At 38.5% G+C, this 26,450-nt stretch overlaps 4 protein-coding genes across 9 annotated transcripts; 2 read left to right on the forward strand and 2 right to left on the reverse strand.

Moving 5' to 3' along the window:
* Positions 1-815: 815 nt before the first annotated feature.
* On the reverse strand, positions 816-7,362 carry nfe2l1b (nfe2 like bZIP transcription factor 1b). Of its 2 annotated transcripts, none has more exons than XM_079476568.1 (5): positions 6,576-7,362; positions 5,449-6,283; positions 4,473-4,562; positions 4,230-4,388; positions 816-4,161 (listed from the first exon to the last, which is right to left on the reverse strand). In XM_079476568.1, exons 2-5 carry the CDS (start codon positions 5,998-6,000, stop codon positions 2,791-2,793), a joined length of 2,172 nt encoding a protein of 723 aa, XP_079332694.1. In that variant the 5' UTR covers positions 6,001-6,283; positions 6,576-7,362; the 3' UTR covers positions 816-2,790. The 2 variants fall into 2 exon arrangements, with proteins under 2 accessions (XP_079332694.1, XP_079332693.1); XM_079476567.1 differs by having other exon boundaries at positions 7,126-7,334.
* A 2,111-nt stretch (positions 7,363-9,473) lies between these two features.
* Positions 9,474-13,189, forward strand: LOC306905424 (BEN domain-containing protein 6). 4 transcript variants are annotated; one of them, XM_079476013.1, is made up of 8 exons: positions 9,796-10,231; positions 10,350-10,445; positions 10,546-10,722; positions 11,195-11,260; positions 11,349-11,457; positions 11,548-11,798; positions 12,060-12,246; positions 12,328-13,043. In XM_079476013.1, exons 3-8 carry the CDS (start codon positions 10,708-10,710, stop codon positions 12,510-12,512), a joined length of 813 nt encoding a protein of 270 aa, XP_079332139.1. In that variant the 5' UTR covers positions 9,796-10,231; positions 10,350-10,445; positions 10,546-10,707; the 3' UTR covers positions 12,513-13,043. The 4 variants fall into 4 exon arrangements, with proteins under 4 accessions (XP_079332137.1, XP_079332138.1, XP_079332139.1 ...); XM_079476014.1 differs by having other exon boundaries at positions 9,834-10,231; positions 11,352-11,457; XM_079476011.1 differs by lacking the exon at positions 10,546-10,722 and having other exon boundaries at positions 9,474-10,231; positions 12,328-13,189.
* Positions 13,190-14,424: 1,235 nt separating this feature from the next.
* On the reverse strand, positions 14,425-19,368 carry cdk5rap3 (CDK5 regulatory subunit associated protein 3). Of its 2 annotated transcripts, none has more exons than XM_079476973.1 (14): positions 19,177-19,368; positions 18,898-18,943; positions 18,570-18,701; positions 18,365-18,465; positions 18,214-18,262; positions 17,949-18,127; positions 17,726-17,862; positions 16,155-16,299; positions 15,929-16,036; positions 15,764-15,839; positions 15,375-15,463; positions 15,085-15,290; positions 14,794-14,965; positions 14,425-14,570 (listed from the first exon to the last, which is right to left on the reverse strand). In XM_079476973.1, exons 1-14 carry the CDS (start codon positions 19,180-19,182, stop codon positions 14,505-14,507), a joined length of 1,512 nt encoding a protein of 503 aa, XP_079333099.1. In that variant the 5' UTR covers positions 19,183-19,368; the 3' UTR covers positions 14,425-14,504. The 2 variants fall into 2 exon arrangements, with proteins under 2 accessions (XP_079333099.1, XP_079333100.1); XM_079476974.1 differs by having other exon boundaries at positions 14,427-14,570; positions 18,554-18,701; positions 19,177-19,326.
* A 2,180-nt stretch (positions 19,369-21,548) lies between these two features.
* On the forward strand, positions 21,549-26,365 carry prr15lb (proline rich 15 like b). The gene is made up of 2 exons (XM_079476902.1): positions 21,549-21,689; positions 25,420-26,365. The coding sequence occupies exon 2, from the start codon at positions 25,454-25,456 to the stop codon at positions 25,766-25,768; it is 315 nt and encodes a 104-aa protein (XP_079333028.1). The 5' UTR covers positions 21,549-21,689; positions 25,420-25,453; the 3' UTR covers positions 25,769-26,365.
* Positions 26,366-26,450: the final 85 nt, after the last annotated feature.

Consider the following 26,450-nt stretch of genomic DNA (forward strand, 5'->3'; position numbering starts at 1 on the left):
CATCCATGAACTATTGTTTTGTCCTGCCGTAGGTGCTATTTGTGGACGATCCCTAACATAATGATAGTCTTTCATGTCTTGACATTGTGTTTGTAAATATGTTTGCCATTTTCTATTGCGTAAGCATCACTATGTACAGTCAGTTCAGTTGTTACCTTGATACTTGTCTTATTACTGTCAAACAGCAAAGTAGAATTGTAACATTCTTTCTTCTAAAAAAAAAGACTTAAACTATGTTTTGAGCTTCAACATGCTTTGTTGAACAATGCTATTATTGCATATGATCAGAACTGCCATTGAATTCATTTAAAAAAATAAAAAGCTTTGTTGTCAAAATAGTTCATATAAATATGTGTATACTTAGTCTGGGCAGTATATTCCTTATCCTTTTCACGGGATTTTTAATTCATAATGCAGTCCATGGTACAGCATTGAAACTATCAGCTCTCATCAGTGGTATTAAAAAGACGGTTCAACAAAAAATATATTCTATCATCATTTACTCACCGTCTTGTCATTTCAAACCTGAGTGGCTTTGTTTCTTCTGCAGAACACAAAAGATGTTTTGAAGAATGTTACCCATTCGCTTCTATTCTATGAACACAGAACCAGTGCAAGTCAATGGGTGCTGCTGTTTTTCGGTTACCAACATACTAGAACAAAAAAAAATCATACAGGTTTAAAATAGCAATATGGTGACTAAATGATTAAATCAATTTGAACAAAACCAGGATTTAAGAAACTGGGAAACAGATCTTCAGATATATACATCTTAAAGTATAACCAAAGCCTCCCACACTGTATTTTTTATACATTTTATTTTGATAATTTTTTTGCCATACTTTGTTCACAAATCTTTTCACTTTAAAAGAGGAAAACCATTAAATGAAACAAAAGTTTATTATTTAACAAAATAACAATTCCAGATTGCCAGCAAATCTCTTAATGTAAATCAAACAGGAATAAATCTGAACAGGCAAATTCAAAGGTGCAAAAAGGCCTTGCTTAACCAAGCAATTGGGACGGGAGACGTACAGAACATAAAAATATTTACAAAACAAACAAGACGAACAAAAAGAACAGTGCTTAATGATGACAAGTAGTTATGACATTGTAATACGTACACTCATCTAATGAACCATTCTTTTTTTACCATTGTCTCTATCCCATCAACACTAATTGTTTGTAACCAGTAACATAAAGATCTCTTACCAAGTTGAGACAAAAATGACTTTTTTCTTGCATATTTATTTATGTTGCACCAAACCAGACACCGATTGTGTCACACGGTACTATTATGAACAGTGTAGATGGAAGGGACGGAGACAGAATGAAGATGAACATAATGTAGATTAAACATTCACATCACTATTACTGTTTCTTAATCCCATTCTGTAATTAATTGATACGTCAGGTCAGCTATATTCTTAGGCTGTGGTAAAACGTAATCTAGATGGTTATTGGAAAACCATTCTGACTTAAATAGCAATAAAGGTTGTGTGAAAGTAGTGTATAGTGAATTAAAGAATTCTGGGACAAAGGTTCACGTCAAATGTTTAACGTTCACCCAGCTAAAGAGAATTAAACCTCTACATCTCTGCTACTATGAAATATCAGTGTGTATTTTGATTATTTTCCAGGTGACATACAGCTGGAACAAAAGTCCTTTCCAAAAAAAATGTCCTCCCATCAAACTCCTACAACAGAACAAACTAGCATTATGCCCTGCAACAAAGGCTAACATTAATGGTTTGTAATCCTGTATACCAAGACACACCAGTCTCGATCACATAATTCAGGAGCAATCTTCATTTATGCCATTCAGTAGTCCAGGTCTAATGGCTTATTCAAAAGTTTATGCACATGGGATAGTAGCGTTTAAAGCTGACTGAGGGACTAAGAAACCCTTTCCCCAGCAGGAGAGGAAAAAGCTAAAGACCAGAAGCTTATTATAGGCAAACTACAGTGTTGATTTACAGTGCAGAAGAGGGTACAGAAGCTGATTTATTAGTAATGCAGTGTGCAGCCATCCTCCATCTGTACCTCTATAAACCAATACTATTCCACAAACCTCAAAGCTAAATCCAAACACGCTCTTTTCCCCCCTCATCTCAGTTCCTTGGCAAATGGGATTGAGACATTTCAGGTGAGACTTCTGTCCAGTGACAGAAATTGTCCCTCATTGACGTGACTTTAAATCCACGGAGAGACCAGTATGATTTTGTAATGGGAACAAGAGAATCGCACAACACAACCTTTGGTTAGTATTGGCATGCCTGTATTTTCTTTGGGTTTCTCAATACTTCTAGCTCAGCCTTTCCTTCCGGCTCTTAGCATCAAGGGGTTCTTCCTCATTCACAACTATAAACCTGGGATATGAACAAACACCGCCAGTGCTGGGCCAATGCTAAAACTGCATTTCATTGACTACATTTTTAGGACCATTAATGAGCCTCAAATCAGTTCTTCCAAGAGCATCTTTGGAGGGATGCCTTCTTCACCATTATTTCAGTTCATCTGAAAGTATCCTTCTAACCTGTCCTTCTCATTACGTGTGCGTCGATGAAAAATCTGAACTACACAAAGCATGTCTGCTTTAATGCTGCTTTCAGGAAAAAACTTCTGAACCGAAAAAAGAACAAAGAAAACCCAATGCAGGAAGAGTAATCAATGATGCAATTTTCTTCTCCTTGCTAGAATCTTGTCAAAGAAAAAGGCTTCCTTTGCCTTTTAAAATACTTTTTATGGTAGTGCCTTTGCGGAAAATAAAAGGGCAGCAGTTCAAGCTCCTCACTTCTTTTTGTCCTTCTGCTTCTTCTCAGGCTTGTGTCCTTGTTCTGTTGTCATGCTACGAGGCATGAGAAGAACGCTGCCATCAGGGCCGTACTGCAGCGAGTACTCGCTGGCAGAGTAGGGTCTGCCCTCCTCGTCCCGCAGCTGTGCAAACACTTCCTGGTAAAGGTTCTGAACCTTCTGCTTCATCTGTCTGATGCACTTAATGAACTCCATCCTCTCCTTCAGCAGCCGAGCTTTATCACGTCGCAGATCCTGCACACCCTGCTCGAGGTTGAGGATGGTGTCTAGCTTGCGTTTGCGGCAGTTCTGTGCGGCCATTTTGTTTTTGCCACGACGGCGGATGTCGCGGATAAGGGAAAGCTGTTCCTCGTTGAGATTATGTTTGGCTAGAAGCTCATTGAACTCCTCAACGGGAAGGTTTATGATTTTCTCATTGGAGAATGGGATGTCCATGGATCTTGCCCTACGTTCGTCGCGGCTTGTCTGCCTGTCTACGAAGTCTTGCGGTGGCTGGAGTTTCGTCTGCTGCATTTGCTTGTCTCTACCTTTCTTGCTGCTGGACGCAGACAGCTGGGAGTGTTCGGAATAGGGTGATGCCAGTGGCAGATTATAAGTGTGGTTGTGATTGACACTTTCCAATTGCGGTATGCCGTGAAACTGAGAGGGATCTTGGTAGCTCATGCGGCACAATTTGCTGTACTCTGGCTGATACCCTCCGACGGCTCCTTCCTCTGCTTCAACTGTAGCTGCCTCCGAATCTGTGCTGTACCCCACAGCTCCTTCCTCTGAGAATGTTGCAGAGGTGGACGAGGACGACGCAGCAGATGAACACGAAGTTTCCGAATTGCTGGGGGAGGCCGGGCTATGGCTGGAGTCTAATGAAAGACCTGAGTCTGAATCGAGCTCATCCTCAAGCTGAGAAGCTTGGGCTTGGCTAAAGCCTTCTTCCATTGCGAGGTCTAGCAGGCTAATTTCATCTAACATGGACTCTTCCAGCAGGCTGGTAAAAGGGTCGGGCAGTACAGGAGTGGTGGTTAGGTTGGTTGAACTGTTTAGAGCTGGTGTAAAGAAGAGTCCAGTTAAGTTAGTTGCTCCAAATGTTGAGTTAATGTTGGAGGAGTTGCTGGATGAGAGCCTGACTAAGGTAGGTTGCTGGCCCTCTGTGGAATCCAGCTCAGGGTTGAAGAGAGTTGGGAAGTCCTGGCTGCAGCTGGGAAGTGACGCCTGGTGGAGGCTAACATCCTGGTTAATGAGACTGGATGGTAGCACACCAAAACTTGTGGCTGATTCTGTGGTGCTTGCATTGTTGTTATTGGAGTCATTATTCAAGGTGACGTTTACTGCAGTGTTGTTCACCTCCATGTCCTAAAAAAAGAATTTCTATATTAACAAGGCCTTAATATTTCTTTGATGTATACAATAAGTGTACAAACCTGCAATTCCATTATGGACATAATGTCCTGCCACTGCTGTTCCAGGTCTAGTGGTGTATCAGACTGGGATAGAGGGGCTTGTATGGGGAGCACCTGTGATGTAGATGGAGTTTCCTCGTTTGGAGTTGTCAGTTGTGAGGTGGAACCAGAGTTCTGGAACTAAAGAAAGCAACAATCAAATTAAAACAATACCCTGTTAATTCAAGCAATGCTGTAAGCAAGCTATGATTCTATTGTTGCTACCTCTGACTCCTCTCCAAATGGAAATGTGGCCTCCAGAAGCCTCAGACATTCCTGCAGGGATAATGAGGTCTGAGCACCGAGACTGGTTAGCTAGAAAAGATAACAAAGTCATTGTAATTACAAGACTTTTCTTTGTCTGCATCTTCAACTATGCAGCCTCCCTATCTAAAACCATTAATATACAAAACCTTGCTGTGGCCATCACTTTCCTATCATATTACAGCACATGCTCTCTCCTGTCTCTCCATCAACATGCGTTAGGCTCTGCACTGCTTGTAGATTAAGTCAGTTTCTCCAGCTTTACTCTCTTCCACCAGCCTCACTCTCTTTCTGCCGACTGTTATAGTTAAATACTTCTCATCCAGCACCAAGGTCAATATCCTGCCTCCAAAGGATGTCTATGAGGTCAACGTCAATAAATTATGTTTAATGAGGAACACGACACAGATTATTACGTTCTTGTTTATCTAATTGTCTCAAGCATAGTTTAGGAACAAAGTAGCCTTTTCCTTTCCTCAAAACAACTAAAAGCTATAGAGGTTCTGTGACCATCATAAGAGTATCTGACCTCCATCTCTGAAGGACAAGTCTTCTAAAAACCTAGCCTTGGAGCTACAAGATGTGTATCCGAAATTGTCTCACACGATCCAACTGTGATATTGCTAGAAAACGTAATATTAACACAAACATTAAGTGGCTTGACATCAAGCAGCCATACTATGATTTATAGTAGACTATCTTAAAAAAAAGACGCAGTTCTAACTCTGAGAGGCTTTACTGTGGCCACACCCTATCAGGCCACTATTGTAAAGCACAAAATTAGAAACAGTTCTAACCCAACAAACCCACTCAACAGCACATATGTGATACAGTTAATCTAATAGAGATAATAGCATCAAACTGAAAGATAATCGAACATGAGACCCAAACCAATCAAATTACAGTATGCTATGCTAAAAACACACAGCTACTGTACCTCTTTGGAGAGATCATCACTGCTCTCTCTGTCCGCTTGCTCCTGAATGTCCTCAGGGGCCACAGCTCCCAGACTGTCCTCTCCACTGGGGCTGTAAGTGGTCTCAGTAGCACCGCCAGCCCCTCTCATGGCCGACGCTTCTGAGTTGTTCACGTCCTCCAGGCTGCCCCCATTGTCCAGGGCAATGCTGGGGCCGGACTGGCTGGTTGCTGAAACCACAGTCTCAGGGTCACGATGCACCAGCCAGGCGCTCAGCTCGGTGCTGGGCACGCGCAGATGATCCAGGGAGCGCACCTGGTTCAGCAACCGACGGGTGGCGAAAAAATGGTCCAGGTCCACACTTTTAGGATGGATCCCATAGCCGTCCAGGGTGTTGCGGAGATTGTGGAACTGCGTCTGGGTGTAGGCCGAGCTGGGGCCCAGGATGATCTCACGAAGTGGGGGGAGCTGATTATTTAAGTAAGTGTCCAAGTCCACCCGTACCCCAATTAGACTCAGAAGTATAGTGAACTGAATAAGACCCTCTGTGAAGTACTTTTTCAAGTAAAGCATTTCTTTGCAAAGGAACAAAAAAGAAAAACTCAAAAAGCAAAAACAAAAATGACACGCAAACAAACGTCAGACCAAATTAGGTTCTGGTCAGGCTTTTATGTAAGAGAAAACAAAGTAGACATAGGAAAAATGATACTACTCTCTCGTTTCACTAGCATATGATTTTAATAAAATAAAACAGAAGACAGAGGTAAATTAAATCGCATTTCGCTTTGTGGTGCTTGAAGTATCTTCATCCAAATAACTTTTATCCACCTTATAGGTATATTTTGATTAATCCACCCTGCATAAAAAGAAGAGAAAGAAGGTCTTCATTTAAGCTTATTTCAATTCAATGTCCATTTATATTTATCAAATATATAATTATCTTTTATCCCAATGATAACCAAATTCAATAAAAAGATCACAACAAATCCTAACACCACCTAGTAAAATAAGCAATGTAAACAAAGTTAAAAGAACATCAAAAATCACAACAAAATATAACACGATATAGTAAAATTGCCATTTACAGTTTTAGTATGATATTATCATGAAACATTAATGCATTATTGACCCCCACCGCAAAGACCCACCTCTCAATCACACCCACATCATCTCATCCATCCCGTTCATCTTATAATAACCAACACCAGTATTACGTCCAAAAATCGCCAGCGTTATTCATCAATAAACTGCAGATCAGTGGGTGAGCTTTGATCTTGTGTTATCAATTGACTCACCCTTACAATCTAAACGAAATTACTTGTCCATGCACCGGGAAGTATTGACCTCTCACACTTCCGCTAACTGAGCCCAGCAGCCCCGTTAGCAACAAGTGGCGCAACAGCCTCTGATTGGTCAATATATCTGTCACTCACGCTTTCTACGATTTACAGCCAATAGCGGAGGAGGCCCTGACATGTTTCTACGGGGGCATAGAATTACTAATAACAACTTTATTAAATACTAAGTTATATGTATTGGCAACGGCTAACGCTCAAGTGGAATCTTGTCGTTAAAGCAAAGCTGTCTTATGCATTTGCAACATCCATACGGACAAACACTGACACATTACCGGTTTCGGAAGCTATTGCTAAGTTAGCACGCTAGCATAGCATTAAAATAGTCTGTTGTTATACTTACTCTAGAACGATTTGCAGACAAATCACTCAGAGTACCTCCGTATGTATAGACGGTCACTGTCATGAGTCACTTTCAACTAACTAAGCTCTAATTTTCCTAAATATCTACGTTGTCACTCCCCTCTTGCTTTGAATGGCCCACCATGACTTGCAAAATTTCCTCTAGCCGACAACTTGACTGAAACTGAAACATGCCGACACTGCGCATGCGTAGAACATTCTCGTGCCTACGTTAGATGAGACCATTCATCAAAATTCCCCGTTGTATACGGAACCTTAAAATAAACATTTTATAAATACAAATAAACCTTAATGAAACACCAATGTACATCTTTTAAAATAATTCAGTGCACCAATATATGAAAACGTTGCGTATATTCACGTGATATTTCAATAATTATAAACATATTGGGTTTTTTTGTGCCTAAAGACGATGCAATTTATACTTTTATATGAAAAACTAATCTGAATGTAATTATGTCATATAAACCTAATATGTTTTTTATTTTGGCTATGCAGTCATGGTAATTGTAACAGAGCAATTATACTTCTGTATGGAATGTCAAAATTGAAAGTGTGAAAACACATCAATTTAAATCCGAAAATAAACGCAAAAAAAATTTTTCAAAAAAAAATTGTTTAAGTAATGCAGTCTTCTCGTGTAAATTGGGATAACCCAGTCTATCTGAGGGGACTCGCAGACACACACTCACCAACCAACCAAAAGGCCATTTATCTGCATGTCTTTGTGATTTTCGTAAAAAAAAATATGGTTTTGATGTGTTTTTGTTAATGGATATAATCTGTGGATTTACCCCCATATAATTTTTCTGGACTAACTGTTCTAACTACGAGCCACTAGATGGCACTCATTGGACTGAGATCACGTTCAAACTGATGTCCCCTTGAGAGGTGAAATTTGGTTTGCTGTTATTGTGCTTAAAGGGCTGTTAAAGAGAACACTTTAAACGCTACATATAATAAGGCAGCTGTCATTATATCCAAGACATGTTCACTGAACTCCCTTTGGTTCATTTAATAGTCCAAAACATTTGAACTGTTTTTTATGTGCAATCAGTTGCTGTAATGTGGCACAATTGTCTGATGTACTGAAATTGCAACTGCTGATTTAGATTAAAACCATTTTCCCTGGCTTTTTCATTCTAACAAGCATTTAAAAACCATACATACAGTTTCATTCAACATTCAGAATTCGTTCAACAGTATATTTCCCAATGTCATTGTGAATGACTTGTTCTAAGCAATTCCTATTCTAAAGTAATTGCAGAAATGCAGATGTGATAAAGGTGAAGTACTGGGTGGGTTACGTTGGTCATAGAAAGAGCAGTAATTAATGTATAAATTATTATCGTTTTAAATTTAAGCAACTGGCTGTCAATAATGAATTCAAGTAGAATATGTCTGTAGAGTTGCATTCTAATCCTCAGAAATACAGTTGTTTTTAATAAATGAATGCAAGAACACTAAGAAAGAATTTGTTTCAATTTGGATTAGTCTGAAGCTTAACTTTGTATTTTAGGAGTTTCTAGTTAAGTGTTTGAAACTACATCTGAAACTGTTGAAATGCTATTAATGAATAAAGAATATTATGCTATAATATAAAATAAATTAGAAGTTATAAGCACCATGGCCAACAAGAGATCAACAAGATATACATTTTGGAATGTGTCTGGAGGTTTTGGGAAAAGATGCTCAATGGCATATGTGCGGGCATGTGGTTGTTTTTTCCAACATACTGTTGTTCATTCCAAACAAACACGCCGCTATGCCATAGAAGTCAGGAGTTATCAAAGAAACATTAGAGAGAAGCACAATAATTGATTAGTGAAAAAAAATCTTGGATATGCAAACGTCTGTTAACACCGGTCACATGAATCGGTCAGACAACATTTAAGAGAAGGTCTCTTTGTTTCTGGAATCATTATTGGTATAAACTAGTGGAGTTGACCTAAATCGTGTATATTCTTTTGAGAAGCATCCTCCCTTACCAGTGTAAATACAGTGACTTTGAAGCTTTGGCTTTTCAGACTTGGTGACACTGTTTTAGAAGTTGAACAAATCTTCTGAAAGAAATTTTAGGACCACCACGATGTGAATGTGGTCAAACACTGCAATTCAACTTTTCATGTTTACCATGGTAAAAAGTTGAATCCAAATACTACTGCAGTTATTGTTTTCTATGCTTTATACTGTTTAATAAAGTTACCACACCAGTACTGGTATTTTGGAGAAATAGACTTTTCTAGTTTCCCGCAAAGTAATTTGAGAATAATTTCTCGACGCCTCAAGGAATCTTTCATAAGAGGGCATGACGAATCTAACTTTCTCAATTAACAGGATAAATATGCTGTAAACATGCAAGTCTGCCGTCAGAAATAACCACGAAAACACCAGTGGAAATACCCAATAGTTAATAATGTGGTCTACAGCGTTTATAAAGGATGGAAATGTGATTTACAAGGATGCTGCTTAAAAATATTTATCATAGTTACCATAGTTTCCGCCAACATACCATAATTACTCCAGTTATTGGTATTTCTCCTCCCCCCCAAAAAACTACGTTTCCGACAGCTTTGAATATTATTTTGTATACTTCTACCGCAGTAACTATACATTTACTAACTGGGGTATTTTGGCGGAAACTAGGGTTACCATGGTAAATTTTTTGCAATGGATTTCCTGTTGTTCAGAGGATCTGCCGTTAGATTCAGTCGAGACGGGTCTCGAGCTCGTGCCACGTTACGCTACGGCGCGTTTGCTTCAGATGTGTCTGTGTAATTTCTCGGTAAAGTCTTCTTCATGGATTCACTCTGAAGTATTTGATCCGAAGTACAATCATCGCATGCAACACAGTTGTCGCTATCTCTTGTAGACCGACAGCGATTGCCTTCAAACCTCAGACAGGGGGATTGTATTATTTTTTGTCTAATAGAGCGTAACTGCATTATGCAGAGTGGAGTCCCTTTTTTCTCGCTCGCAAATAAAATAATGGGAGAGAAATGAGAAGGAAAACAAAAGCCCAGCGTATTCTCGACTACGAAAATGAAGAAGACGAGGAAGAGGAACAAAAACCGGACTGCTTTAGTGTAAGACGAACGCGTTTAAGTGCTTAAAACCTCACTGCTGGTTTGGAATTGTTAATGGCATGTGTTTTATCCCAAAAGAATAATTTGCATCATGTCAACCCGACTGTCTGTCCAACAGAACGGTGCACAGAAACGGAGAAAAATGTATCCTGCCAAAGAGAAAGCAGAAGGAAATATATCATCCGATGCCGGTTTTCAGAAGTTAGACATGAAGGTTTGGGCTTTTACTTAAATATGTGCTAGATGTTTATTTTTGATGCATTTTGACAAGGGAAATTGACCGCAAATGCTTTCTGTTTTTACTGCCCTCCTAGTTGTTCTTCGTCGGTTGTTATCTTACTCCACAATCTCGCCAATTTACTGTTGTTGGTGTACTACAACACTTTTTCGCGCCTTCGGTAAAACACCGTCAGACTGTAGATTGATACCCCGGAGCAGTGGTGTGAGGCAGGGCAGGCAGCCATGCCCAGCCGCTAATGGAGAACAATAGGGTAAAGCATGGTACAATACTCCATTTGATCGAAACCTCATCAGGCGTTCGCCACAACAGCCTCGTAATCATTTCCCTTGAAGAACAAGGACACGAATTGTATAGAAGTTTGTCATTTGAAATCTTGGTCTAAAAGTTTGTAAAGTTTGAGAGCACACCCTTTCAAAATATTTGGTGTTGCCCTTACAAAATGCATCATGAGAAATACAAGTAGCTCAAATATTTCGATTTTATGCATTTAGAAGACTGGCAGTACATGCACTTGGGTGTCGAACATGTGACCATTGCAGTAGAGGTGCACGAACCATTTAATCTGTTTTAAAGATATAATATTAACCGTCAACTACCAAATCTGAATATTCTCATAATAATATTAAATATGAAAGAAATGGCAGAATCTGTGGAAGGGTATTGAGCAATGACGCTTGATTTTGCTAAAAAGAGAATATTAGGACTCTTTCTTGTCATGACAGGTTAATGAGCTGGATTGTTCTTCCGCAGACCTCTACACTGATAGCCCACCTGCCTCTGAGACCGAGGTACGATGAGAGTTCCTTGTTCACTTAGTATTCAAGACATTTGCTTGTTGACATTCTAGACGTGAACTTTGTGTACTGTTTGTTATAGCAGGAGGCTCATTATTTACAGTCTTATTCGAAGAAGGAGCTCATTGCCATGGTCTTATGCATGCAGAAGGAAATGGAGGACTTGAAAGAACAACTTAGGTGCCTTACAGGTGAATATCTTTGACTTCCCTTCATTTTATTTTGATGTATTGAATATATTTCTTGAATGTGTTTGTATTGTTGCAATTTAATCATTACAGCATGTGGAAAGCTGGCCAAAAACCTGGAAGTTCTCATCGAGAAGACCCATATGTGGTCACATGGGGACAACGGGACCTCACTCCTAGTTTCTCCGAGCGTGGCACAGGTGCCTGCTGAGGTGGATGTAGCAATACCAGACATGCGGTCTGGTCCAGCTGTTGTTAATGGACACTGGATAAACCAGGGACCGGGAACACAGAAACCTACTGAAACGATTCAAAATCCTCACAAAGACGGGCTCTTTACGGAGGTAAATTAATTTAGAGGTCTGTGTGCACATGCAGAAAACCTTCAGGGGGTGCTTGACCAAAAGATGAGTCAAATCGGAATTAAGATAGGATTATTTATATTTTAATAAATTCACATTTTTTTCTGGAGTATCCTATAATTGTGTATTATATTGTAATGCATATATTATTGTATTGTACAACATAATTGTATCTAAAGAAAAAGCATTATCAACTGTAGATTCATAAATGTATATAATATTAATATTTCATGTCCTGCCCAGTTCATCACCCCTGAGCTTTTGGAGAGGTGTAACACAGGCACTACTGCCCAAAAACTGACCAATGACCTTCTCCGTGGACTCTATGAGAGAGACTGCCTAGCTTCTCACTCTATATCTGGGGTCGTATACAACAAAAGGGGCCAACCAAAGCCTGCTCTTCCCTCCGAAGAGGTCCAGGCAATATTAAGTAAGATACTTTTCTGTTCATTTTATACCTTTTGTTCTTGACACACTGCAAGGTATTGAGATTTCTATTGTAATGTTGCAGGAACAGTTCAGTATTTCTTTCCTGGCAAGACTGATGCAGAGATCAAGGGCTACATCCGACAGAAACTGCAAAACGAAGCCAAGAGGTTGAGAAAGAAACCTTCACCCTCAGGCCAATATGAGTCTAGAGTTCTTAGTCTATCAAGATCCAACAGTCAGCACTTAGATATGATGGACCAGAATTGAAATATATGTTTATTGGATATCAGTTTTGTGTTTTCAGTTTAACTATTTGTGTTAATTATAAAAAAGTTCTAGACAATAATGTGCTTCAAAGAATGTCACGATAATCTCACAATAGTCATTTGGCTACTGACCAATGTGGCGTTACTGATGTGAAAACAGCATTGAGATTCAAGATAATCAAAATGTTGCATTCATGAAGGCCTCTGGCTGCTAAGAGCACAGGTGATGTGTAGATATCAAAATGTTTAGGTATTAATGTTTGTCTCTGTGAACGTTTTTATATTTTGTATTTAATGGATGAGTAGAATTTCAGCATATATCAGTGCGCAAGGAACATCATAGAGTGTGAACATTTATTCACGTGGTATTTTCAATGTGTTTCTTATTTGATGATGGTCTTAATGACAACATAGCTTTATGTAAGTAGTTTTTGTTATTAAATAATGAAAAATGAATGTGCCTATTGTTATTAGACCTTTGACATTTTTGATTTCGTTATTTAAAATTAGTTTAAAAACATCTTTGTCTGTTGATATATTTGTATTATTTATGTGTCACACTATGGAAAGGGTAAAATAGAGATGGGAGAGATGGTAGGCGTATTATTCGGGATAATGCCTTCTCAATGAGGGCCATTGAGAACAATGCAAGCTGCATGTGGAGAGCTGGTAAGATGGAGAGAATCAATGACTGAGCGACACAGGCGGAGTGACAACAGCAGGGGTGCTGGGCCAGTTGTCTTGGCAACCTTAGCCTTCTGTGCCACAGCAGTCTGGGTCCTACCCTGGCCATCGCCTCCGAGCATCTGCCCATTGCAGGGACAGAGGAGTTTTAATAAACAAACAAGTGAAAATCTTTTAAGCTGGGAAAAAATTTGATCGCTCACCCGTTGGAAATTTCAGACTTTTAATCAGTATGAGAATGGTGTTTCAGTGGGTTATTTGATAAATGCTTAGATCTTTGTCTTGTTATTCTGCTCTTGTCTACTAGGAGGAAAACAAAGTGTTTGTAATGGCTTGCGTTTGGGGCTTTTGTGTCAGTAAACAGGGGTCTGTCTGGTCTGATTGATGGCACAGACAATGATTGGGCAGAACGCAAGCCTCTACTTACCATAGCTTCATCAGAGATGAGGGAGGGGAAGGAGAATGGTGAGAGAGATGATGAATGCGTGTGCGTGCGTGCATGCATGGGTAATTCTGGAGCACGACTTTCTGATTTTGAAATATGCCATGGGTAATATTTTCACATTTATGAATGTGGCGGACACTTATCCAAAGCACTTACAGGGCATTCAGGCTCTATATTTATCAGTATGTTACATAGTCTACCACTTCAGCTATGGGATGCAATAAGTGATTAAATGTCACTGTGATCAACACAACCTCTTATACCAAGACATGTAAAATGTGTTGAGCTGTAATCCTAGATGTAGGCGGTGTGTAAAGATTATTGCCATTAGATCCTCAATCTTGTGAGCGTAATGTGTTTCAGCCATGTGATTAAACCAGCTGCTCCAGGGCAAAAGAGACTCAACATAGTGCTAAAGCATTAGGGATGATTCATGGTTTAGACGCTTTTAGCTGAGTGGTGAGGTTTAGGTCCTATAACATTTACAAGAAAACTGAAAAAAATGGTAAAACATAATCAGATCAGCAATTTAACTATATAGGTGAAGAAAGGAAAACGGCATGTATGTTTAAAGTGTCGTCACAAACAGTAGTGAAAATGAAAACTCTGATCTTAGAAATTGATGTAAAAGTTTAACAAATATTTTACAAAACTGTAGCCCGCAATTATAATGTTGCCTCTTTCTTAGTTAATTTTCTTAAAGGGACAGATCACCCAAATTTGTTTATTTCGTCTTCATTTACTCACCCTCCAGCTGTTCCAAATCTGTAGCAATAACAACAAAACAAATGCCAACCATTTTATTGAGTATAAAACATTTATTTTTGTGATGATACATCTGTGAAACAAAAAATGTCTTCTTGGTCACACATGAACCCCCATGAGGTTGACCGGCCGGTTGTTGTATCGTTTTGAGATGTCAGCTTCGATCTGTGTGTGCAAGAGAGGGACAGAGAGACCTTTTAACTTTAGTTTCTTGGCCATACTTGATCAATTTGTCTGCAGTAAATTATGTTCATTGTGACTTTTAACCAAATCAGTTCATTTCAACAGCAGCTTTTCTATGTTAACCTGTTTCCACTTGAACTACATTCTAGAAAACACAACACTTCATTACAGCATGTTTTATGATACACCACATAAGTTCCTGTACCAGTTTTTGGAGTTCCTTAGTGCGGGCAGCCAGCAAATCAATGCGGGGTTCCAACTTAGCCTGCTCCTCAAGGCCCTCCTGCCGCTTTTCGGCCAAAGTGCCACACTTCAGCAGTAAGATATCAGACTGCTTGAGTTTCTGTCGCAGTATATCCGACACACGCTCCACATAACTGAGACAAAAACACACACACAGAACAGTTCATGTGCAATTCCTGAGCTCACTTGTAAACAATAAGAAAGGTTTCTGAAGTCCAAATAGTTTGTAAACGTTTTGTATGGAGGTGATTACCGTGGTGATGCCTGGATCATAAAGAGGTGCTGCATTCGTTGAGATGTGAGCCCATTGAGCAGGTCACGCAACTCTTTCAGCATGGCCTGTACACGCTGTCGAGTCTGGTTCTGGATCACTGAGGGTGCAAGCTGGAACTGACTCATAGAAACCACATTACCTTCTTCATCCATCTCACTCAATCGCTGACACAGGAACAGTTCCAACTAACGCACAGAAAAACAACGTTTGGTTTAAATAAGAATTTCAAATTGTTCATTTGTATTCGTAGCAGGAGCGAACTTTCGTACCTCCATAAGTTCATCGATGAACTTGCCACGTGTCTGCGAGGTCTCCAAAAGAGATAGAGCATCCTCACCTCTGGCAATGCCATCAGGACCTGTCAACAAAACAGACCTTAAGATTGTCTTATAAATATTGAGAGACATCAAGAAAATTAGCAGAACTCTTCTGAATTTACAAATGTTATCATAGTACAATCAATGTGTGTGAATAAATTGGTAAGGCATTGTATCTAGATTCACCAAAAACATGATTTTTCTAATTTACCAGACTTATAACAAAGTCATCGCTATATTGCGCTCTGAACTCTCTGTAAGTCACTTTGGATAAAAGCGTCTGCTAAATAACTAAATGTAAACAAAGGTTAATTCCAGTAAATCCATAAACACACACGTACAATCTGTGCCAACATCCACAACTTCAATTTCCACCAGGGCAGATTCAGCATTTCCCCAGTCAAAACCACCAGTTTCCTAAAATGGATTAGTTCACATTCTTAGGTCTACATCATGAGAGATTTCTTAGAGTGATTTTTTAAATCCAAAGCTAGAAAATCTTTCACCTCAGTGCCAGACTCGAGGCTTATACCCCAGTCGACGCCATCCTCCACAGTGATCCCAAAATTAACCTCCTCTGTCGCTGCACCACAGTCAATGTCCCCCCAGTCAATCTGTAAAGATAACAATGGGAAATCAGTTTTAGAAAAAAATACATTTAGTAACGATTTTATTTATTATCAGATCAATGTCCCTTACAAAAATCAAACTAAATCATCACAAAAATCTCACCGTCTCTTCTGTGACAACATCGGGTGGGGCTTCCTCCATCACGGGTCTCTCAATAACTGTGGGCACACTCCCCGTTTTCCATTCATACACAGTTGTGTTTCCTTTCTTCTGCACAAACCTCAGCATGGGCAGTACTTCCTCAGACCTAAAAAATGATAAAATATGTCAGTCACAGAATCCCCACGTCAACTGAAAGCTTGCGTGCTGGAGTTGGCAGACCATCTACAGCGCATGTTTAACCTGAGCTTGAGACAAGTAAGGGTTGCTCGGTTGTGGAAAACATCCTGCATCATCCCAGTTCCAAAGAAACCACGCCATCGGATAGATGAATGACTTCAGGCCGGTTGCCCTAACATCACATGTAATGATGACCATGGAGCGGATTATGCTACAGTACATCAGACCACAGTTTAGTCATGCCCTTGACCCTCTGCAGTTTGCCTACAGGGAGAAGGTGGGAGTGGAGGATGCCATCACTTATATGGTATGTCGCTTTCCCCTCTCCCATCTGGAGAAGGGAGCGTGGCTGTGAGTATTACATTTTTTTATTTGTCTAGCACTTTTTCCACCATTCACCCACTCCTCCTCAGAGATAAATTGGCAGAGATGGGATTGGGTTTACAACTGGTGTCGTGGAAAACAGACTACCTTAGAGGTAGACCCCAGTATGTGCGATTGGGGAATTGCAGGTCCGATACGGTGATCAGTAGCACAGGAGCACCACAAGGGGCCGTGCTTTCTTCAGCCCGGTTTACCGTGAATATGTCGGACTTTCAATATAACTCGCAACATGAGCCTTTAATAATCAAGGGCGACTGTGTTGAGATTACAAACACATATAAATATCTGGGAGTGCTGTTGGATGAGAAATTAGACTGCTAATACGGATGCTCTGTGTAGGAAAGCACACAGCCACTTGTATTTTCTCAGAAGGCTGGGTTCCTTTAATATCTGCAAAGATGCCGCAGGTGTTTTATCAGTCTGTTGTGGCAAGTGCCCTCTTCTATGCATTGGTGTGCTGGGGAGGCAGCAATAAGAAAAAGGATGCATCTCGTCTGGAAAACATGGTGAGGGAGGCGAGCTCTGTGGTGGGCACGGAACTGGCCAGTTTAACATCTGTGGCTATGTGACAGGCCCTTGTCAATAATGGACAATCCATTACACCAGCAGCATAGCGTTATTTACAGTAAAGCAGCTTAAGTGATAGGTTGCTGTCATTACCCTGCTCTACAGACAGACCGAGGAGGTCCTTCCTTCCCCATGCCATTCGGCTTTTCAATTCCAATAGGGGGAAGTTAGCTAGCGTTGTTACCCCTCACTGTCCTGAACTATTAGAAGACATATTGTTTTTCCTATGCATTTTAAAATAGAGAACACTTTATAAGGACTTTAATTATTACTACTTGCATATTTTTTATTGTATGTTTGTTCTTATTGTATTGTTTAATGTGTTTATACTGCTGGAAAACTGTGAATTTCCCCTTGGGATGAATAAAGTATCTAACTAAGGCTTCTACCTCTCACATACACAGCTTTATACCACGGATATTGTCGGACAACACAACACTCACCAGCCACAGGCGAAATTCGTGAAGGCTGTGTAAAATTCTATGGGTTCTTCCAGACAGGCTGCATTTTTACCAGTTTCCTCTAAAACCACAGGCAAATCTTTAACCAGTGCTTGTAACTCCCTTGCCACATTTTCCCCCTATAACACAGTCAAGTTATTGGTTAGTATTGGTAAACTCCATAAACGGACATTTGCTTCAACTGAATGAACCATCGCCAACGTACCTTAATACCGTACTGCTTACAGGCCATGTAATACCCTTCCCTCATGTCTGCAGCACCTCTCTGACACTCCACTTCTCGTCGGCTCAGCTCCTGCTGTAGCTGCTGAGCTTTAGACACCTGCTTCCTTAAAGCAGGGCCTTCATAATTTACATTACGAACTAACAGACTGGCTACTTCAGCTTGGGTAAAAAAACAAAACACATTATTTACACTGACTGTGGTTTGTTTAACATAATATTACAGAAGAAATTTAATTCTGCCTTACCTAGATAGACATTGTCTGTTTCATAGTTGGATACTATCTCTTGCCAGTCCTGGTGATATCAAATAAAAGAAAAGCATAAAACCTTCTGTATTTACAGCACATGTACTATGCATTCAAAGCTAAACAAAGCAGCAGAGGAGTGCGGCATTACCTTCATCCTTTGTGATGAATATCTGCCAAAAATATTTTTGGTAGACGCTTCTGTTTTTTTCAATATTTCAATTATTCGTAAGCAATGGAAATAATGAATATCTGCAAAAACAGCGATAAAAAACTATGAATTTAACAGATCCAAAAAGAAACACCAAACTAATGAATATCAGACAACAATTAAGTGTACATGTATATATTTTTACATGATCCAGAGAGCAGTTGTTTGATTTCATCATTTTCTGGCATGTCCTGAATGGCAGCATTGATTTTCTCTCTAATGGCCATAACTGCAGTTTGCCATTTGAGTGTGCAGTGCCTCCTGTCCACCAACCAGTCTGAAAGATGGAGGAAAAGGCAAGTCGTTATACACCTTTGATTTGACTTTGGTGTACTTGTACATTTGTGTTGACAGATGCCAAGCACTTGGTTTATGTATTAATATTGGGAATCCATATACAAATGTATAACGATGGCATACTTGAAAGAAATGTGTAGGAAAATGTTGTAGAAATCAAGGTAAAGCAGCCTTACCCAGGAGTTTACAAGTTTGAATGTCAATAGGGAGATTCTGGATATTCTGATAAAATAGATTTTAATAACAAAGTTACACACATTACAATAATCACATAAATGATGTTTTCTGTAAACTGTAAATTGGACAGTTAAATGCTCCTGTTTTGATGCTATCGTAAATCGCAACACTATGTATTCAACTAATTTTGACAGCTGGTCAAAACCTTCATGCATGTTGTCTTATTATTAAACAAAGTATCCAAGACCGAAAATGTTAGTCTGGTGTTGTAGGTTTACCTCCATTGCAACAGCCGATGTCGTTCATTAGCTAAAGAAACAATCAAAACGATTTTGCTTGTATCTCAAGCCGTTTTTTCGACACAGTTAAAGTTGATGTTTTCACTGACACGTACATCCACAGCTGACCTATCAACACATGCGTTACACGCACCGTTTGCTAAAACGCCAATGAACTACGGGAATACAGGAACTGCTTTTCATTTCCGCACAAAGCCAAAATAAAAGTCACCCTACCCCAACCCTGAACCTTACCTGACAATGATAAAAAAATTAATCAAATATTAATCAACTGTTTTGCGGAATTGAAGTGCGCATGCCCAGTGGAGATAGCTGTATCCCATTTTGTCAAAACCATCCACTCCAGGCAGGAAATAAGCTTTTTTATTCTTCAGTCTTAATATTTTATTACATATTTTTAATATTGTATATTTGTTTGTTATGTACGTTTATATTTGCTTATTTCGTTTAAGGTCGTCACCACTTGATTGAGTTTTGGTTTTGTCCACCAGATGGCACACCTTCCTTTCTATATTCATATACAGTTTATATTAAGAGTTTGGTTAAAAAATTTGATTAAACTCTTTTTTCAAAAATCATGTTTTTTTATTATAATGTTTTTATTGTGTTTCATTGTGTTAGCTGTATTTTTTTAAAGCTAAATAAACCAACTGCAGGTTGATTGATAGTTATTGGAATTCACAACAAAAAACATGATTTTTTTATGAGTTATCTCATTTTTTAACCAAACTCTTCACATATAAGTCTCTTATATTGTTATAGTTGTTACTGCAAATAGCTGCCAAATTTACAATACAGACCTGACAATGACTGCAGCATGTGCATTGTATTTGCAACCCTTTCACTTTACAAGCCTTTCACTTTATACTCACCATTAATATATTTCAACATACACTTATGTGTACATGAATATGTGGTTCATATCCTGCTCTTTCCTATTTTATTTGAACAGGTTGGTTTAAAAGAATCTTCTGTTTGCTGGTTCACAGCGCACCTTATCTGATGTGTCAGTGCCCAGTGGGACTTTGCCTTTAAATATGGCTGCAGGTGTCTCAGCTGTTATTAATGAGAAATAAATATGCTTTTTAGACTTTTTCTGCATGCTTTCTTTTACCAGAACATTAAAATCAACAAAGAAACAGTCTAATAAATGATTTTGTATTGTTAAAATCAAGATTGTAGTTAACAAAAAATATGTTTGCTTTTAAAGGTTCTGGAACACTGCTCAGCAAACTTCTTTAGGAGACACCTCATAAAGAAGTTATATTGTATACCCAAAGTACTGTAATCTTGAAAATCAGACTTTTAATCCTAAATCGGTTAAACTCTTTTATGGTTGTGAGAAGTACGATGGCTGTACAACAGTAAAGGGGAATCAATGTTACATTTCCATATTTAAATGGCATTCAAACCCTCTCTTATCTCAGCTGAGAATTCAGTATCCGTCTGTGATTTCCTCACACAATGCAAATGTGAACAACATCTAGTGGCTTTTCAAAGACAAAGTTAAACATGAACAAGCTCAGATGTCAAAGGTCCTCCTGTTGTAATAAAAGCCCTCCTATGATATAAAAAAATCATGTTTGTGAATAAAAAAAATCTGTTATTCACTCATTTATTGTTTATTAAACAAACTTAAGACTGGGAAAGCTATCACGCATATTTAGTTTAATTGCATACTTGTCTGCAATGCTTTAAAGGCTTGTAACATCTGTGCCAATAATAAAACCAAAGACCATGCAGAATGAAAGGATTGCGTTGGAAAATCGTATTCAAAGAGTTACATTGTTGTGTCATTTGAGTGGGTGATGCTGCTCATAACATGAGAGGGGACACTGGCCTTTGTGACAGCCGTAGGAAAGAGATCATCCATTATTTGAATGCAAAGCTATAGAAATAAAAAAACAGCATGCTGGCCTGAACCTTTATTTACTGTAGTAAAACAGTTTATCTACGAATTTACTTTGTCGTAATTTGGGAAAGTGAATACCTTTCTGGTTTACCATGCGAATGTTAAACCAACTTCATGGTCCCATGAGGTTAGTTGACTGTCGCTGCCCTCCCCCTTAGATCACATGATTGTAACATTTACTCATGTTGCATTGGGTTCGACCTAATATTCAACTTGGACTGAAACAGTGTATTTGTGTGAGGCTGTATGGACTGCTGTCTGAGCAACTGAGAGAGAGAGAGAGAGAGAGAGAGAGAGAGTGCAGGAGGGAGGGAGGGAGGAAACGCGAGATAAAAAGAGAGAAAGAGAGACAGAAATAAAACACCTGTACCATTAGACGTTGCACTCAATGCAGACATTCAGTAGCAGTGAGATTAATTAAGAAAGGGGAGGCAAAAGGGTGAGAAGGAAGACCGAACCTGAGCACTATAGTGTCTCAACACAGGGAGCTGGTTGTCAACGCAACAATGGTTTAACTTCTTTCGAACACCTGTTCTTCCAAACCAAAACCACTTTTGAAAAGGTTGAACACATCTTTCAGGTGAGGATTGATCGTGTGTTTATTTATTTTAAATTTAGAAATATAGTTTGGCAGTGCCAACGGGACAGTTCACCCAAATATTAAATTCTGTCATCATTTAAGTCGTTCCAAATGTGTATTTCGATATTTCTTTGTTCTGATAAACAAAGAGACAGATATTTGGAAGAATGAATAAATGAATGGATAATTGAATAAATGAAGAGAGAAGTTTTATATTCGGGTGAACTGTTTCTATAAGTATTGATATATAAGAACAACTTAATTTAATGAATAGAGGAATTGAGAAAGAGAGATAAAGAAATAACAGTTGTTGCGTGGCTTTGTTCATTATGCATTTTTTGACATAGCTAGGAAGATTAGAGTTGACATTCCTAATCCACCAGATTTAGTAAAACACACAGAAGGATTTAAAATCTCAATACTTACTGGAATAGTTTGTGCAAAATATTATTGTTTTTTTAGGAGGTGGATAACATAAAGCAGAAGCAATCGAGAGTTAAATTGTTAAAAATTCTGCAATTCTAAACAACAAATAAAACGGAGCATAAAACAAATTCGTTCGGGAAAATGAACAAACACACAAGTAGTTTGGACTCTCTCGTTACACTTTAAATAAATCTACAGTAATAAAGTGGAAAACCTCTCCTTAAAGAGAGAAGAAAACCTTTGAAAACCTTCTTTAGCATGTCAGCATCTACAAGAGAATCTTAAAAACACAATTTCAGACCCAGATGAGGAAAATATAACAAGCAGGAATCTAAAGACCTTTCAAGCGAATTTGACACCCTTCACGATTGCTCAGAGTTCTGGCTGGGCCTGGCTGCCCTTGGGTTAACCTCTCCTCTCCTCAAACATTGTATCACCAGGAAGGCTTTGAACTTGGTTAGTGATTTCCTAGGTTTAGACAGAGCACCGTGTACATTCTCTGTGATCTTGGAGGTACTTTTAAGTGCTTCTTAACCACAGAAGGAGAAAAACAAAGTAACTCATTATCTAGAGGGATATGGTTCCTGAGTATAAGGGCTACTTGTCAGGTGACTCTGAGGTAAGAAGGAATTGCTAAGATGCATTTTGTTTTTTTTGCACATTTTTGCCATTTGATTTAAGTTTTTTGGTAATGTGTGACTAATCATCCTTATAAGTCTAAAACTTATATCCAAAGGTCCTGCAAAAGCAAGTCGTGTCATGTATTTTGGCAGTCTAATCTTTATCGATAAACATCAACAATAAAATCATTATGAATATACTGGATGTGCCAAAACCTTCACACCAGGACAGCTCAGGAAAGCACCTCCATTGTTTTTCCTGGGAATTAAATCTAAGTCATTTCAGAAATGCAATACGACTCCACAATCTACTTGGCCACAATAAACTAAGTGCAGGTAAGGTGAAAGAGTAGGAGATACTTCTAAAACTGACTGAATCCTGTCATTATGTAATTGCAGAAGATCAGTGACAAATCCGGTGGGAGTGTCTGCTATCCAATAAAACGGGGCCTATTCCCATGTCATATAAAGGCTCCCTTATATTGTGATCGGCAGACCTGATATCTTGTTTTAACATATCTTGTTTTACATTAAAGCACAGCCCACTTCAACTTAGGGAAAACGTTTTCATGGGTTTATTTGTTTTGAGGGTTCATGCACGTCTTTTAACTGTTCATTGTTTCAGAGTTGCTACACCATATTGCATTTAGGCTACATTAGAAATGTATTAGCATGCATTATGTTTTCTATGTCTTTGTTGAATCAGTTTTCTTATACTATTAAAACATATCCTCACCATCCTTCTGAAACCTCGGATGTCCAAATTCACTGTTCAGGAAATGGGTAAAACACTGTACTTTTTAAATGATTCAATAGTGTCTTGTCAAACTGGGCATGCACTTTTAATACTTTTTAATTGTTGGATTCTTACCCAGTGACAAACACAAAGGGATACTCATACGACATTATAACATATTTAATTACTACAATACATATATTTTATAATATAATATAATATAATATAATGTAATGTAATGTAATGTAATGTAATGTAATGTAATGTAATGTAATGTAATGTAATATAATATAATATAATATAATATAATATAATATAATATACTATATTATATATGAAAATATATATACAAAATATGGAGACATGAGGTTTACAGAAAGAATGGAACAATATGCATTGTGTATAGAAATTGTATTGTATAAAAAAGGATGACTGAAAAAGTCATCTTAAAATAATACTGAACTACAATGAATAAAAAAAATCTGACATACTGTATATTTGTCAGACACAAAGCAATTTACAGTGAATTTAAGATATTCAGTTCACAAGTACAGTATACACATTCCCTGGGAACCAAACCCAGGACCTTGGCATTGCTACTCCCATACTCATCAGTTACAGGAAAGCTGTCGTGTCCACCCCACAGACAGACAGAAGCTTTGTCACGTCTGTGGATTCCCCATAAAATAATTCACATGTTGACCTTGTTTACCTGCTATGACCTATGAGAGAGTAATTATCCCAGAAACGTCAAAGTTTATAGACTAACCATAAGTGCCCCAATAAGAAGTTGTGTATGCGATTATTCTTTTTATGATTAACTAGTGTTTTATGCAGGATCACCCCTGATACTTATCGCACAACAACCCTATAAAACATGATGCATCCATTGGCCAAACCTCCGCACTGATAACCCGTTTATTAATAAATTACATTTGATGTTGACTACGGTGATGTTGCTAGGGGACGAATGACACACCCCAGTGTGATACAAGCCACACCAACAATAAGCATTACCCGCCCACTGCTATTGTTACCAGTGTGCAGGTGTGTGGGTCTCCTGTGTTTACACTGGTTGGTATCACATGGGCTGGTCATTGTACATGCTTTGTGATGTTTATAATAGCTGTACACTAACTGTCCAATATTACATAACAAGACTATCAGAGCGAAGAGAAATACAAAGTCATCCATCAAAAATAATGTTACTGTATCTTGATGGTGCGTGTTAAGGTGTATATCGGGTCTCAGAGGATCCAGTGGTGCTGTTCATTAATTCAACAGTTGAGCGACAGAGTCAGGTGTCTTTCTTGTTATTCTAATCTAATCATCGCATGAAGGGAACCACACATATTATCACACGGACACCAACACCGTATCCGAAATCGCATACTGTGACCGTAGGTAATGAATTAAATTAAACAGTATGCTGTATATAGTTTGTGTAGGGAAAGTATGCATTTTTTCCAGACACACTATATCCACTATGTTTGTGTTGATATGTGTACCTTGACGTATGAACAACTAAGAAAGTAATTTACTGAGATGTTATTATGAAAACACAATTTAACCATGAGGAATATATTTAGTGGTATATAGTACATGTAACATATAGCATCAAGAATGTGTTAATATTCTTGGAGATAAATGAGAAAAAAAACAAAGTGTGATCTCAACTGTTGCTCATTAAACAGAGAATAAAATAATCTTCTGTGGGGCCCCCTAAAAATTTCACATGTACCTCCTCTAGAAAACCAGAGTTAAAAACAAATGTTTCAAACTTGTTAGATTTACTTGAAACCTATAACATTTCTTCATATTCTCCCAAAACCAAATTATCCAAGCTACAGTTTAACAGACATGTATTTTTTAGCTTTGTCTACTGTTAACATTATGTAGGAGAAACAGATTTTATAACATACTTAACAAATATGTACCCATGTTGCAGGCCTATTTGCCATCACCCCCCTCTTGCACCTGTCATGGCTGACCCTGCATGGTGGAAGCTGACTTTCCTGCGGAAGAAGAAATCAGAGGCGAAGGTCTTGTACGAGATACCTCCTGACCTCAGCGCAAACAATGGAAATAAGGAATTAAGCAATGATGCCGCAGATAACAATTTAGATGCCAGATTGGAAAAAATTGTGGACAAAACTGCCACAAAGGGTCGTCATGTGAAAGTGTCCCATTCTGGGCGGTTCAAAGAGAAGAAAAAGATTCGAGCGACTCTGGCTGAGAACCCTGGTCTATTCCCTGAACCTGCTCGGACAGATAAGAACCAAGTGGTGGAAAATTAAAGCATCCCTATTATGAGAGATTTTATAAAACAATTTATATTAAATGGGATCATGATGATTTTCCCTGCAAGACATTTTGGTGCTACGTTCAGGCAATACCAGGGAATTCACTACTGATTCATGGAAGAAACTGGAACAGAAAATGTTTTTAAAAAATCTCCATTATTCCTTTATTTTTGCCATGCATTTAGAAGATGGCTAAGATTATAAGTACATTATTGCATACAGTAACCAATCACAAACCTGAAGGACACTTTTGTTTTTAATGAACGGCTGTGCCTTTTGATCACCTGATGATGTGTATTTTGTATTGTTTTTAAGAAATGTTTTGTGGTTGAAATGATACAACATGATTCAGTTTAACTTTCATTCGTACATGTGGCCTTTATCTTTTTTTATTAGCTTTCAATAAAAGAGTTTCAGCTGGGGCGTGGACAGCCATAGTCAAGTCATGTGAGAGCTTAAAGCAGATAAGACTATAGTTTACCTCCAACTACCACAACAGTTTTAATTTGCCTAATCTGTACTTGTCTAGTGTTTCCTGCAAAACGTATGAGCTATTGTTAAAATATGCTAAATAAAGATGTTTAATTGTCATTGCTGAGTTGTAATTGTGTTTGAATACAAAGGAAAACCTTGTAGTGGACAAGTCACTCAAAGTTGTGCAGAAGCCGCTGTCATC

This window comes from Barbatula barbatula (assembly GCF_947034865.1).
Source record: "Barbatula barbatula genome assembly, chromosome: 16".
Classification (NCBI taxonomy): Eukaryota; Metazoa; Chordata; class Actinopteri; order Cypriniformes; family Nemacheilidae; genus Barbatula; species Barbatula barbatula.